Below are 14735 nucleotides of genomic sequence, written 5' to 3'. Positions count from 1 at the left end.
GGAAAATGGAGGGGACTAATGGACAGGATAAATGGGACATTAATCGCATAAATAAATATGTGCAAATTACATGTACATATGTAGAGATGTGCATAACACATACACAGACATGCACCGCTCTCGCCACCTCCTCTGCTCATACTTGTTTACTTGTTCTATTTATAGCCGCAGCTCTGTTCAAATGCCCTCTGCTGGGCTCATCAAAGCTTTCTGTTGTCATAGAAATGGGCTGCTGCGACCATTAGCTCCTCTGTCAGTCCGCTTCCCAGATCACAGGTGGGAGCACAGCTGCAGGTCAGGTAGATGGATGATGCAGACCAAGAATCTTTATCATGTGGGAACAGAGCGGAAAATTGTTCAGCCGTTAACAGAGCAGGTGAGGCGACACGTACCGGTTTCTCCCGGTCGTCTGAATGGACTGTGAGGCTGTTGTGTCACAGTGAGCAGCATTTACAACACAATCATGTCCGCACCATGTGTGACCTTGAAGTGCGAAGTGTCGACTGCGCTCCTGGGATTTACCTAGTCTAACCAGACTGCTCAGGGTTACTGCTGGAATAAACTGGTTTCTGCTTTCAATCAGAGACTGCAGCTGAATGAGAAGCATATACTTTAATGTTGTCTGAGCTAATCCTGAGATAACCTGCTTTTATATTTGCTCCTTTGTTACTGAATTAGATCCGATAGGGACGACGTGATGGCAGATTTCAACCTCTTTAAAATTTTCAGCAACAGATGTCCTTAAAAACCAAGCAGAGTGCTGTTCAGAGGAGCATAACAGGAAGACGATTTTCACTGTTTCATACTCAATAATAAAAACACTGTGCTGATTAGTTTTTGATGTGTTGCACAATTTTGAGTAATGCACCAAATGAAAGGGGCAATGAGCACTTTTGGTCCTGCACCCACCCTGCTTTGAGGGTCATTATCCATGCGTGAGAGCTGCGATCTGGGACCAAGCTCCAGCTATAGCTTGTTTTGAGCAGCCATCTAACCCACAGGATATATGACCTTTGAATGTTCAATGTTTGAATGGTTACCCAAAATGCAGTTTTTGCCAGTCAATTTTCAGAAAACAGACCCCCCCCCACCCTCCAAAGCACCAACGTTTGTTTGTGTTCTTTTACAATGTAGACATTGTGGTGTTTTGCTATTAGAACTGTTATTCAGTCATGCTTTAAAAAAATGAAGAACATGCTTACTTCTTCTAAGGGAATTAATAAGATAAGCAGCAGGCAGGTGCTGGTCACCAAATGCACTTGATTAACTGATTGTCATCAAGCATGATCATCTCTGTAAAAGGAGCAGTTTTGCTGGCCTGTAGCATACAGACCTTTCATTAATACAATGCCACAGCCTTTTTATTTTCCAGGCTTTTCTTCTGTCTATGCAGCTATTCAAACTGCATAAGTCTTTATTAATATTGCCGGTTATTCTGCAAAGGAAACCATCTAATATTTTCATTATAAAACTATAACAAATGCCTCAAAGGCTGTTTGAAATGCAGATTGAACCAGAACACACACTGCAACATGCACCTTTATCATAAATATCATTTTATCATCACGAAAAACTCCCATTTTCACCTCCACAAGATTACACGTGGAGCTGTTCTTATTTTAAAATTCAATCTTTTGTCGCTCGGGCTGCTTCTGAACAGACAATGCAGAGAAATACACAGGATTATGTAAGTGTTCACATCAAGCCCATTATCTGCCAGTGCTCTTTGTGAAGAACCTGATATCTTATGCAACTGTCTGAGAGCTGAGAAGGCAAACACTATCTCCAAGTTGTTAAAATGAACTCTGCACAGAGCAGTGAGGAGCTGTTTCCATAGTAATAGCCGCCTACACACAACACAAAGTGACCTGACTGCTAATTTTAATGTGACATGAACAACAAAGTCTGTTGTTTTGACTTAAAGCAAATCAAAGCAACAGCCTAGGAAATAATGGGGGGGTTGCATGGGTTTAACCACCCTGCAACCCCACCTTAACTTCAAAAATGTAAAATATAGTAAATCCTGCCCTTTAAAATATCTAATATCTTCTTTTACTGCGTGTCTACTTCAGTACTGTGACAAGCTGGACCTGTTCCCAGCTGTCAGGGTTAGAGGTAAGAGTTAAACCAATCCGATCGCAAAAACAATCTGACCAGCAGATTTTTCATGTGCAGTAACACGTGCATGAAAAATCAGCAGAGTATCCCAAAACGCACGGGGGAGTGCCGGAAATGCACAGCAGAGGAAGGCAATGAAGCACCACCACCACCACCTCACAGCAAGTGAGGGTTTGAATGCACCAACTGATTGTGGCCTTACAGTGCGAGTTGTGAGGCCTGCGAAAGACGGGTGACCTCTCTGAGGTGTCCCCTACCCTCACCCTATCACAAGCTCCACCTCAACCACTACCTCGACCTGGATAAGCAGAAGAATATGGATGTATAGGTATTTATTAGTGGTGGGCAGATCGATCCAAATATCGATTGTATCGATACCAAGTCAGCATCGCTATTGGATCGATACCAAAATATGCAGCATTGCACACGACTAGTATTTATTCATAATATGAAAAATTTCCAAGCCTCTCTTTGCAATTTGCTATTTTGGCACTTCTGCTTAACATAGCACTTTACTAAACTGTGACACCTCAGTGCAGTGTAGTGTCCTTATCAGCTGATTCTGGGGGGACAAGGCAGTGATGGATATTTCAATGAATGACCCATGAATTCAGTTATGCATGGCAAACACTTTATTTTTATCTCGTTGCTTTGCTCTGGGTTTTATACTGTTTTTTTCATTGCATGTAGTCAAAACTGTCCATATTTGATGCTCTCTCCTTTCATGCCGAACACCACAGGGATCAGAGCAGAGATACTATCAGTGAGCAAGTGCCGTTTCTTGCTACGAGAGTCACCAACCAATACTCATTTTGTTGTCAACACACATGTGGGTAAACACAGTGTCACACTTCACTGAGACTTACTGCGGGCTTTCTGACAAACAAAATGGAAAAAAAGATGCTAATACTTGTCTGAAGTGTTTCTAACTTTGAGGCACTTTTGATTAGAGAGCTGTGACACCACCATGTGACAAAACTGTGTAACTGCATGCTAAGCAATAATTACTCAAAATGACATTTAAATTAAAACACTTAATAACTTATAAAGATTTAGCTCAGTTACTTAACATATAATCACACTAAAATATTATAAACTTTCTTTTAAATTATATAAAGAGACTTTTGCTTTTAAATTTACAGTAAAACTGCACATTTCTTTATTTTTCCTTCCATTCACTGAAGTTTTTTCATCGTTATACACACCCTGCCCACACACACACACACACACCTGCACGCATACAAAAGTTTAACTCTGCAGTTTGTGCTTCAGGTTGGTCAGTTGCTCCATGTTGATGGTGGAGCCACCGCACACAATCATCAGGAGAGGGCCCATGAGAGCTGGCAGACGACCTAAAATGAGGAGAAGCAGTAACTGATGTAGTCATTTCTCTGAACTGAGAAGGTCTCAACTGTCTCAGCCTGATGGACTGAAGTACTCATCAGCTGCTTCAGTATGAAGAAAACAGAAGGAAGGTGAGGACTTACCTTCATTTTGTAATCTGACTATGATACCGCTGTAGACAGCTGCCAGCGCTGCTCCACACGCCATCTCCACCAGCACGCGTTCCTCATCTGCAACCGGCATGCCATCACATTAACTCTGGTGCAATTTCCACTTAGTTGTGCATAATTTTTCAAACATTTTCCACTATTCAGCAAAGCCACAAAGCAGCAGGCTTAAAAGTTACTGATTAAAAAGTTTTGTCATGGTGTGAACATTGTTGCCATAGTTACTGAAGGTAGAGGTATTCAGACCCTTCACCTGAATTCTTTGCATGCGTGAATCATCCAAAAACCAACTTAAAGTGGACCCGCTTTGTACAATTCACATTTCCTCTGTAGAAGCCAGTGAAGGTGGCTCCGGCCTCTGGTTAGGATGCCTCCCTAGTTTCTCTCTTTGCAGGTTTCCAATCACACCCAACTGGGAGGAGATCCTGGAGTAGACCCAGACACAGCTAGAGAGACGATACATCTCATCTGGTCTGGGAATACCTCAGGATCTCCAGGAAGAACAGAAAGTGTTGCTACCCTTTAAAGCCTAAACTGTCCTCTGACTGGCTGGCTGGGTAGGGCTCCTGACTTCATACAGATATGAAGTTCAAAAAAACCGACAGCAAAATGTTTCTAAAGTCTCAATGGAGAAGTGTTTGTTCTGTTATAAAATGATAAATTAGCATGTTTAGGGGCTTTTGTGACACTGCATTTTATGAGGGAAATTTAGGCAGCATTTTACTGCAAAACACAGAGGACAGGCTGCACTGGAGGTTGCCAGATTAATATGGGAAGATTAATGTGAGAGGGAAGAATTTAAAGTATTGCTGCACAGATCTGTGTTCTTTAGTTACATATTTAAGTTTATAGTGCAAAGCAGCCCTAGTCTAATATTTCACAAAGTGTTGTGCTATATAAGATTAGTATATGTTTTGTTGTATTAGATAAATTAACTACAACTGATGTTGTTCAGTATAAGTTAATAATAAGTACCAACAAGTATAGTGCTTGAATAAATGTGCTAATAAATTATTGCCTTCCCCTGGCTGTAGCTCTATCATTAATCATTAGACTTTCTCTGCCCCCAAGAGGGCAGAAAATGGCTTCCACAGGCCTGTATGGTTTGCAGTTAATTTCATTCATTCTGGGGCATAAAGACATGCTTGTCCAGCAGCTCGAAGTGAAGAAAAACATTGTACAGGGAAGCCAAACGAAAGCATTTATGTACAGGAAGTCTTTTACAGAGTAAAACCTCATTCTAATTTTCTGCAAAAACCCTTCTTTATACTCCTTATTATCAAAGTAACCGTGGAAACTGGAGGTATTAGGATGCACAGGATAGAAACAAAAGTCTACCATGCTGATTTGGACACTGACTTAATAGCATTTGGTGAGAATAAATGTGATGCAATATGAAAAAAAAAAAAAAACTATTACAGATTCATTAATTGACACTCATCACCAAGCTTAAAGGCAAATTCAGAGGTAAAAACACTCACCCAGGAATGTTTGGATAGCATGCAGAGCCTGCTGGTCGGTCACCAGCTCAGAGATGATTGTCAGCTCGCTGCTCTGGCTGTAGTCGAAGGCTTGTTTACAGGCTGTCTTCGCTCCAAGACATTTAGCCTCGCTGTGGAGAGGCAGTAGGTTTGATGGATGAGGGTACGTTCGAAACACTTCATTGCAAAAAACTTTTAAACTCCTTTAAAGTCAAACCTGGTGATGTCATCTAAAGTGACCAACTTCCCCGCTTTAATTGCAGCATTGAAACAGTGTGCCCCCACTGTTTCCATCGCGACGATGGGCACGTCTGTCCAGCCCACATCCTTGAGGCCCTGGATGACCCCACACAGGAGGCCCCCTCCGCCCACAGACACCACCACAGCTCCGGGCTTCACGCTGGGACCCAGAGAGGCAGTGACCTCTGCAATCATACTGGCGTGGCCTTCCCTGTATGGGTGAGTGCGTGGACACAGGTACAGTTTGAAAGTGAGTCTTTTTAAAGTGCCCTGTGCTTTAATGAGGAGGTTCTCTACCATAGCAAGGGGTGATCGAATGGAGCAACATAAGTAAACCCTTCAGTTTCTGCCAGTTTGAGAGCCTCTGCGTTGGCATCATCCCAAACCTGCAAAGATAAGAGTCTTAGTCTTCTTTAAAAAAAAAAAAAAAAAAAAAATCTAAATTCTGGATTTTAAACCATCATATCAGTGAGCTTCACCTTGCCTACAATTCTGACAGTAGCACCCTGATCATGGAGTCTCTGGACCACCAATGGAGGAGTGGAGGAGGGAACTATGATGGTGGCTGGCACGCCCATTTTTTGGGCTGCATATGCTGCAGCCATACCTGCATTACCACCTGAAAAAACACCACCTTCAATACTAAAGAAACACACTAATGACACTGCATTGTAATGAGAATATGATGTTTAACAGGACAGAGTCACCTGAAGAGCAGATTACTCCTTTGGAGTGTCTGGCGAGCTGCAACGACACATTAAACAGTCACTGTGTGACAATGTGGATCTGAAGAAAGGGAGCACGCGTGAGGGGGGCTGTAAAGATTCCCACCTGCTGGCAGAGGTGCCCGATGCCACGGATCTTGAAGGAACCAGAGGGCTGTGCATTCTCCATTTTTAGATAGACAGTGGTTCCCACCCTCTTGGACATGTTGATGCTCTCCAGCAGCGGTGTCTTCAGGTGGAAAACCTCTGCCATGGTGCACCTAGATGCCAATGAAAGAGAAGCAGTAAAAACTCCACAGAGTGCAAGTGGGTGGTACAGTGGAAAAGTTGTTCATCTTTTATACACATTTTCATCTTCTGTTAGGTTTATTGGTAGTCAGAGCACAACTATCACCAGCTCTCAGATTGCAGTGCTGAAGAAAGAGAAGAAACAAAGAAGTTGCCTCTGCACAATTTGTGTTAATTTAAGGCACTGAACTCTTGAGTCATTTTTCATTGGTAGACTGTCTTTCACATGTAATTTCACTTTAATCTTTCTGATCTGATTTAAAATCAACTGCATCATATTTTATTAGTAACCATGAGAATATCACCCCCCCCCCCCCCCCTTCTCTGTGTACTGTATTCACCTACTGTGAATATTGTAACTTTGATTTTTCTAATCTCATCTATTCTGTTTATTACTGCACAAATCATTTCTCCCACTTTCCACCGAAATCTGTAAAACCACCATCCTTCACTTCCTTCTTTCCATTGTTGTTGCCACCTTCAGTTTCTGCTTCTTTCCTGATAAACCCGAGTGTTAAATTATTTTCCTTGGCTTCCTTCGAAACCTAATCTCACATTTTCCAATGATACCAAACGTGCCAGAGCACATAAAAACACCCCAATGTGTGAATTCTTTAGTATTTCTCTTGGAATGCCCGGTCTATTGCCTGTGTAAATACACTGTAAATGGGTTCGTTTTTAATATTAACTACTATCACCGTTTGAATTATGTACCAAGCATGGGCAGTGTTGCTTTCAATAATAAAATAAATTGTCCAAAGTGGAAAATCAGGTATTTATATTCTTCACTTTAATCTTCAGCAGCTCTCTTTAGGGGTCGAATCTTCTCGCCTCTGTGGCAGAAAAACCTGTCTGCCAGCGGAACTTTATTAACACAACAAAGCAATAATTAACATAAAGCGTCCGAAATGCTACGTTGTAATTTGGGATATCAAATACAAACCATTATATAAACCTCTGACTTACGTTCGGTTAAAATGTCTTCGTGAATGAGCCCCGCAACAAAAATTAATCAACTGTTTTCTTTTGGAAAATGTATTACAGTTTCACCAGACGTTACGCTACATACGAATGTAGCACATTGTACCGGAAAAGCATCCAATAGTAACAAGACTACTTCCGGTCACTGCTTCAAAAATAAGTGTTTGATTAAAACCAATGACTGTAGAAACTTAAAGTGAATTTACTGCTGGAAACAAGATTATATTACGTTTGCCTAAAATAAACTTAAACTAAGTGTAAAAAAAAAAAAAAAAAAAGCATTTTAGACAAATAAAATTACAAGATAACAAAACTAAATAACATAATTGTCTAAAAAGTGTCTTAACAATTCGTCAGTTTCGCCAACTATGTCAGCACACCAACTCTGAGCCAGCTTTGGTAGGCATGTAAACTGGGTTTTTACATGAGTATGAGTATGTGTGTTAGTAGTGTTTTGTAATTTTGTACAGTTCTGAACTCATCAAACAACATCCATTTCACAGTGAATACATTCTAAACTCCAACTAATAAAACTAACTGAAGTGAACAGTTTAACAATAAGAACTAAACTGGAAAACTGCCCAAGTAACTCAACTGATTTTGAAATTTCCCCACAGATCGGTTTGCCAAGTGTTTTTATTTTGAAATTACAAAATAAAAGGCTGACAGTTTTCTGTAGTTCAGTTCCTGCATTAGAGTTAAATTACATAACAAACGCCACAGTGATTGAATTTAGGATTTTAATCTGGAAAAAATTTACGACTGAAGAGCTTTCTGTCGGTGCTGGCTCTCCTGAATGACCTTTGAACTTTAATTCCCATCTAAAGTCCACGGTTTATTACTTGAGGCTTGTAATTATGTAAGCTCACGTGTGTCTGCCTGTAACTGTTCCAGCTGTGCATTGTTTGACAAAAAAAAAACAAAAACGAGCTGAGTCATTGTTATTTTTCTCTGTAGGGATTATAATTTCTTTATTAATATTGTACAGTAGCTGTATAGTTACAGTTTGCATATACACAAAGTGATGGTAAGCACTTCTCAGAACAATATCTCACTCTCACACCAAACATCTTATTGCTTCATATTTTACACAGCTCGTGCTGAAGAAAACGGCGCTTTATTTTGTGGCAAACCTTTCCTGTACACTAGGTGGCAGCAGTGAGCAGCACCAGCACTGATACATGAAAAGAAACAGGAGCAGCGTGTGCTAGTAATGAGAAAAATAATAATAGAAAGCAATGTTTTGTTTTAAATAAAGCAATATAAATCAGGGCCAGAAGCAGAAGCAGTGGAAGCAGTTCTTCCTCCACTCACGGCTAATTTAGCCCCATTTCAACACTGACACAGGTTCTCTTTCCCAGGCCAGAATTAGGCTGGGCTTTCCTTGAAGCCACCTTTCTGAGCAGCCACAGGACCTTTAATTTAACACATTTAACAGCAGATTGACAGAGTAGCGTTTAATTAATGGGTTAATCGTCAGTTTTTACATGAGGGTCGGTATCTTTAGTCTGAAGAAAAATATGCAACAACTAGCAGCATTTTTTTTTATCTCCTCTAAATAAAAGTATCACCCATCCTTCACTTTCACACCCTTTTCTCCTCATTCTTGTTTTCCTTCCTCTTTTCCCCCTTTCTCCTCCTTTACCCTCAACAACCATTTTGGCAGTTGAACACATGTACATGTGAGAGCGTGCATTCATCCCATAATAGTTGACAAATGCTTGAATGTCAGATTATGAACTCAGAAACAGCCCATTATTCTGACTTGACTTCAAACCTTTTTGCTTCACCGTGCGTGGGTGGATGCAGATCCCAGCTTCCACGTGTCACAGTCTTGTGGTTGCACTTCCAACTCTTTTCCTCTGATTCATTTTCTGCCGAAACCTGACTCCCGTTAACGTTGTTTACCCTCCCCTCACTTTCCTCTTTCCGGCTCCACTTTCACATTTCACATCTCACACGTACTTTCAGCCTGTAAATTTACTGCATTTACAAATCTTCACGCCGTGCAGCGTGAAGGTGTTTCCACTGTAGCTGAGAAAGAGCGCATTCCTTTGCTATGTCGCTGATGAGGCTGGCATTATTTTAAATTAACACAGTACAAAAATAAAGCGACATTTAAAGAATATTTGGAGAATATCAGACAGAGCTTTATGACTCCAAGCTCATTGTTTCATATTTTAAGCTGCGTGGAGCTTTAAAAAAGCTTTAATTGCTTTTTTAATACTCTTTTTTTTTTCCATTCAGCATTTCTCATGCAGCTGAACACTTTGAGTTATGAATTTACGTCAGCTCTGCAACATCTTGGTGAAAATGCACACTGCATCTATCACGATTTGGCTCTGTTGCATCCACACAAATAGAAGAAAGTGGCTCCATCTTTGTCCTCCCCTCATTCTGCTCCTTCTTCTCCTTCTTCTTCTTCTTTCCTGCATGCATGCCCCCTCTTCGAGCATGAGGCTCCTGATCTGGGCTTTATGCCAGTGAGCGTTGTCTGGGTTTGATCCTTGGATACAGCTGCAGAGAAAACAAGACAGACACAGAGAGCTAGAAAGAGCAAGCGAGGATGTAGGTGAGGTCACAACATCATGTCAACATGTTCTCAAGGTGCCTGAACATCTGAAGGCCAGCAGACTGAGGGGCATCGTGTGGGAAGAAGGTCTTCCTGCATTTGCATGTTTTCTGTGTGGTATAAACTGAACAGAACATAGGACAGACAGGTACTTGACATACTCTTGCTGCTCTTTTACACCATCTATGTGACGCCAAGAGTTGGATGGGGCAAACTTTTCTGCAGTTAAATAGCTCAAAATCAGAAATCTCATCTTTTCTAAGTGTCCTTGACGTCTTATATGCTAACATGAAACCAGCTGCTTGAAACTTCAGAGCAGAATTTCAGTCAGCCCTAACCTTTGAATAAAACTGGACTATTCTTTGAAATAAAATCCTTGTCAAACACACATGAAAAGTTTCTCTCTTGCCTCCCACAGAGCAGCATCTCCACTTCCTACTTTCACATAACCCCTAATCTGGCTTCTCTCCACTGGCCTTCTGTATGTCTTAGAGTTGATTTTATGATTTGCTGCTACATGGCACAACTGTTGGCACCATATGAATATGTTTACAGGCTTAGATCCTCAGCTGGGTCCTCCTGGCACTGTGAAAGTAAGGTGATCGTGTTTATATCATCAGGGTCACTCTACTCTGCCTGAGGAGATAAAACTCACAGTATCATCGACTCCTTTGAAGTCTTTCTCTCTCTTTTTGTCCTTGAGTTGTACCTGTTCTTATACTAATGTCTAACTTTCTCACTGTGATATTTTCACCAGAGTCGCTCTTTTGGTTTCGGTTCTCTCACCCCCAGCAGATTTCTGGGCACGTATCCCTCGCGGTCATTCAGGCGCGCCCACCACCACTCTGTCTCAGTGTCGTCATGGCGACGCACCACAGTGATAGCATCACCTTCGCTGAAGGAGAGCTCATCAGACTGCTGGGCTGTGTAGTCCCACAGGGCATAGACTAAACCTTTGTTCATCACACCCAACTTTTCCTGCACACCTGTGAGAGACACAACGATGACTTTAGACGTTTACCTGTGCGATTATGGTAATTGCACACGCAGGTGAGTGCGTCTGTATCTTCCTACCGTAAAGGAACTGGGAACACTGGGTGTAGCCCTCTTCCATTTCTTCACATTTGTCCGCGGCTGTTTCCACGTCGCTGATCGTTGTGGCAAAAATGGCCGCCCCTGACTCCACCAACATCTTGCAGAGGTGGACGCTGTTACATGAAGCTGCACAGTGCAGCGGGGTCCTGTGAAGACAACAACATTAAAAGGGACCTTGCAAGGAAGAAAAAAAGGAAATTTGATGATATATTATGTTACTGTAATTGCAATAAAGATCTTTTGTAGATCTAAAGCAGAGTCAGCTGAGCTTTTAGTCGCCTTAACTCGCTTGATCAAATTTTGTATGACTGGCAGAGTTTGTGACTTCACAGCAAAAAAAAAAAAAAAAAAAACTGTTAGCATAGCAGATATCCAAAACTACCAAACTGCTGTCCCTTTGCTGTTAGCTTCCTTCACAAATAGATTCACCCATAGGTGGGTCTGATCCAGCTTTATAAGCCAGTATTGGGCTCATGAATTCCCCTTATTATTAGGACTATCCCCTCTTTTGATATCATATTGAGCTAAAAGTAGAAAAAACTGCATATACCAAGCATTTAGAGCAGTATCTGAAATCTGAAACGTTGCCTATGTTTAATATGAGCATCGCAATTCGGTCAGTATATGCAGTCCTATGAAAAATGAAGTACACCATTACTGTTTGTTTCCATAGGAATTAGAAGGGTAAGCGTTAGCACCTTTATAAAAACAGAACGAGACACCAGCATATCAGCACAAACTCCTCGTACCAGCTCTCAAGCACAGTGGTGGAGGGATGATGATTTGGGCACCTTGTAGGATTGAGTTACCAAGGGCTTCTCTGTATACCAAAGTATTCTAGAGTCAAACGTGACAGCTGAAGCGTCACTGAAACTAGGTCATGCAGGAACACGATGATCCTAAGCACAGCAGGAAATCTACAACAGCTGCAATGGCCCATTCAAAGTCCAGACCTCCAAAAGAAAGATTGGGTCAAAATTCCTCCACACTGATGTGAGAGAGTAATGAAATCCTACAGAAAACGATTTCTCCAAGTTACTTAGTTTAGCTGCTAAAGGTGGTTCTGCAAGCTACTGAATCGTGGGCTAGATTTTTTCACAGCACTGCGCACATTCCATGTGAGAGGAAATAAAGAAAAGGATTAGGTCCTCCTTCAACATGAACATTTCTCTTTTTACCAAAGTTCATTCACTTCCAATCAAAGAAAGAAAGAAAAGATGTTCCTGTAATGCATTTTAAAACAACTACAGTTTAAATTAAACTAACCACGAAAGAATCAAATGCATCAGTAATTAAATCAAGCAACTTGTGGATACAGACCCTAATTGCATATTGTAATCTCCTCCTTCAATACTGCTAAGGCAGCTGAGCCAAAATGAAAGTGGAGTCAATTATCTCTGTCACTGCTGCCTCTGAGCCGAGCTCCAGCACCGCCACCACAAAGCGTGCTCATTACTCAAACTCCCTCAAGTCCTTCATGCAGCCGCTGCTCTGTTATTGGTCTCTGTATTACTGCATGACGCACAGACCGAATGAAGGCACTGACCATCCGTCACTGTCGGCTGCGTTCACGTTAACTCCAAAGTCCAGCAGGAACTTCACAATATGGTGATGACCAGCACAGACGGCGTTATGAAGAGGTGTTATGCCTTCGTCGTTGGGCATGCTGGGGTTTTCCACCTGAAATAAAAAGAGATGCGTATAAAGAAATATTAGACTTGGAGAACGCCGGAATAAGTTATTAGCTGCTCACCTCCACAACGGTGATATCAGCCTGGAGAAGCTGAGAATGATCTCAGTGCAAAAGTCAGGAAACAACATGTTTTGAGCAGGTTGAAAACTATTGAGTCTCACAGCCTCAGAGTGTAATAATATCAAACTGAGCTTTTTGTGGATCTGACTGTTTCCTTGAGAACATTAACTTCAGTTTAAAGCCTAAGAAGTCAGTAAGGACTCTCTTCTCCCGTGAGTGATGGCAGGGTTTCCATCGAAAGATGTGAGGCTCTGTTTTCTCTGCTGCTACAGAGTGCATCCCCGACTATAACTTATACAGTTCCCTGCTGAGACCTCCTCTCTACTGGCACAGATTAAAGGGAAGTATTGTCAGGAAGGTACTGAAAATGCTTTAAAACTGCCTGGTAAATGGCAAATTTGTTGAGGCAGTCTGCATGTGGGTGTAATTACTGGCATGTAAAAATATTACACTGTTGCATAACCCAATGTTTTTTTTAATGCAACACAAAAAAGTAACCTTTACAAGTGTAACCACATTGTGTGATGATTTTCAGCTCTGCTTAAAAATTATCTCAAAATCTGAAGGCTCTGCAGAAGTTTCCCTTGTCTTCTAAGAAGGCCAGCTTTCCATAGTTGACCAGCTGCTACCTCGCACTTCAGAGACTATTTGTTCAACAGGACTAAAGAAAATATCATCAGGACAGCTTCTGAGTTCAAATGCACTCGTTATTTTTTTAAGTTTACTGTTGTATGACACAAGATTTCTGTGGTTTAGGTCATTCTCCAGATGCAGATCATATCTACTGTCTCTTTACAGTAGGGCATATCTCAAGCCTCATCACTCATTCTGACACATTTCAGTGTCTTCACTACAATAAGTTTCTTCTTCTTCTTCTGGGCTCAGTGGGATGCTGGATATCGGCTTCTGGCCCAAATCCTAAATGATAGCGATCCATTCGTGTCTCATCAGTGCTCCAACCTGATCACAGTCGGTGTGCTTCTGCTTTTTAATCACTGACCACATCAAAAATGTCCTCAAAGACCTGTCTTGATGCCTGCTCAATCATCCAGGTAAGAGCATCATCCAAACCGACGGCCAAACTGAGGTCACTTTGATGAGTGATGAAACTGAAATAGTGCTTTCAAATGTCTGTGAGTCAGTTTTCTTGTTTTAGCTTCAGCGTTTAGGAATCATCTGGAACTATGGCTGATGTAGTTATAGAAATAAATTATATTCAACTTAATTTTACCTTTGCAAAGCAACACAGTAATCTTTGCAAGTATGAAAAGTGAGACTGTGTTATAAGAGCACTATAATTGCACAACATCATGTTCTGATCTACCTCATATATGATTCTCTGCACCAGGTCAAACTCTCCCTCCAATGACGCATCCAGGAGAAGAGCCAGAGGGTTAAACTTGACTCTCAGGCCGTGACCGGTTCGCTCTGATGACGGCTTCTTCAGGTTGGTTCGCTTTACCTGCAGCAAACAGCATAAGAGAAACAGTAAAGAAAATGAACCTGGTGTATTGTTGTGTGACAGATGCCCAGGTTTAATGTGTATGCTTTGTGTTGTTGTATACATACCTTAGGCAGAGTGGGCGGGGCAGGAGGAGATGGTGAAGGAGAGATGTGGCCAACTGAGTTTTGAGCAGGACTAGAGCCTCTCTGGTTGTTATTATTTTGGTCCTCTGGTCTCTCAGGTACAGGAATCGGGCTTGATTGGGTCGATGGTGAGACGCCGTTGCCAGTCTCTGCCGCTGCTGTTGTCTCTTTGGATAATTCTGTCGTAACTGCAGGAGGAGACGAACGGCGGGAATCCGAATTCAGGTTTTGGGCTTCACTCTCCGCGGCTGCTGCAGCGACCTGTTTATCTCCACGTTCTACGTTTCCATTAGCTGAATGAATGTTGTCCATGTCTCCCAAAAGGCAGTCCGGTTGGTAGAAAGTATTGCCTAGAATTAAAGAAGGAACTTAAATCTATATATA

General features: G+C 41.7%; 2 protein-coding genes across 3 annotated transcripts in view; both read right to left on the bottom strand.

The window, feature by feature from the left end:
* Window positions 1-2744: 2744 nt before the first annotated feature.
* sdsl (serine dehydratase-like) lies at window positions 2745-7420 on the bottom strand. 2 transcript variants are annotated; one of them, XM_085342694.1, is made up of 9 exons: window positions 7330-7420; window positions 6182-6335; window positions 6058-6094; window positions 5830-5969; window positions 5648-5736; window positions 5328-5561; window positions 5111-5241; window positions 3606-3692; window positions 2745-3470 (listed from the first exon to the last, which is right to left on the bottom strand). In XM_085342694.1, exons 2-9 carry the CDS (start codon window positions 6326-6328, stop codon window positions 3367-3369), a joined length of 969 nt encoding a protein of 322 aa, XP_085198820.1. In that variant the 5' UTR covers window positions 6329-6335; window positions 7330-7420; the 3' UTR covers window positions 2745-3366. The 2 variants fall into 2 exon arrangements, with proteins under 2 accessions (XP_085198820.1, XP_085198821.1); XM_085342695.1 differs by lacking the exon at window positions 7330-7420 and having other exon boundaries at window positions 6182-6382.
* Window positions 7421-8302: 882 nt separating this feature from the next.
* The window catches only part of LOC146611902 (apoptosis-stimulating of p53 protein 1-like), a 46226-nt gene continuing 39793 nt past the window's right edge, over window positions 8303-14735 (bottom strand). Inside the window, exons 19-24 of the mRNA XM_085379166.1 lie at window positions 14334-14701; window positions 14089-14226; window positions 12558-12691; window positions 10991-11157; window positions 10703-10902; window positions 8303-9861 (exon numbers count right to left, since the gene is read on the bottom strand). Of these exons, the coding sequence (XP_085235292.1) occupies window positions 9820-9861; window positions 10703-10902; window positions 10991-11157; window positions 12558-12691; window positions 14089-14226; window positions 14334-14701 (1049 nt within the window). The 3' untranslated portion in view covers window positions 8303-9819. The remainder of the gene's footprint in view (window positions 9862-10702; window positions 10903-10990; window positions 11158-12557; window positions 12692-14088; window positions 14227-14333; window positions 14702-14735) is intronic.

This window comes from Diplotaxodon limnothrissa, linkage group LG19, assembly GCF_057381915.1.
Source record: "Diplotaxodon limnothrissa isolate DT_005_m linkage group LG19, D_limnothrissa_male_GT1.1, whole genome shotgun sequence".
Lineage (NCBI taxonomy): Eukaryota > Metazoa > Chordata > Actinopteri > Cichliformes > Cichlidae > Diplotaxodon > Diplotaxodon limnothrissa.
Note: the sequence above shows the minus strand (reverse complement) of the source record. Positions and strands in the feature narration are given on the sequence as shown.

Coding starts and splice junctions, on each gene's coding strand:
- sdsl (XM_085342694.1), bottom strand. CDS start 6,328: ATGGCAGAGGTTTTCCACCTGAAGACACCGCTGCTGGAGAGCATCAAC. Junction 6,095..6,181: donor TCGGGCACCTCTGCCAGCAG/GTGGGAATCTTT, acceptor GTGTCGTTGCAG/CTCGCCAGACACTCCAAAGG. Junction 5,970..6,057: donor AGGAGTAATCTGCTCTTCAG/GTGACTCTGTCC, acceptor GTGTTTTTTCAG/GTGGTAATGCAGGTATGGCT.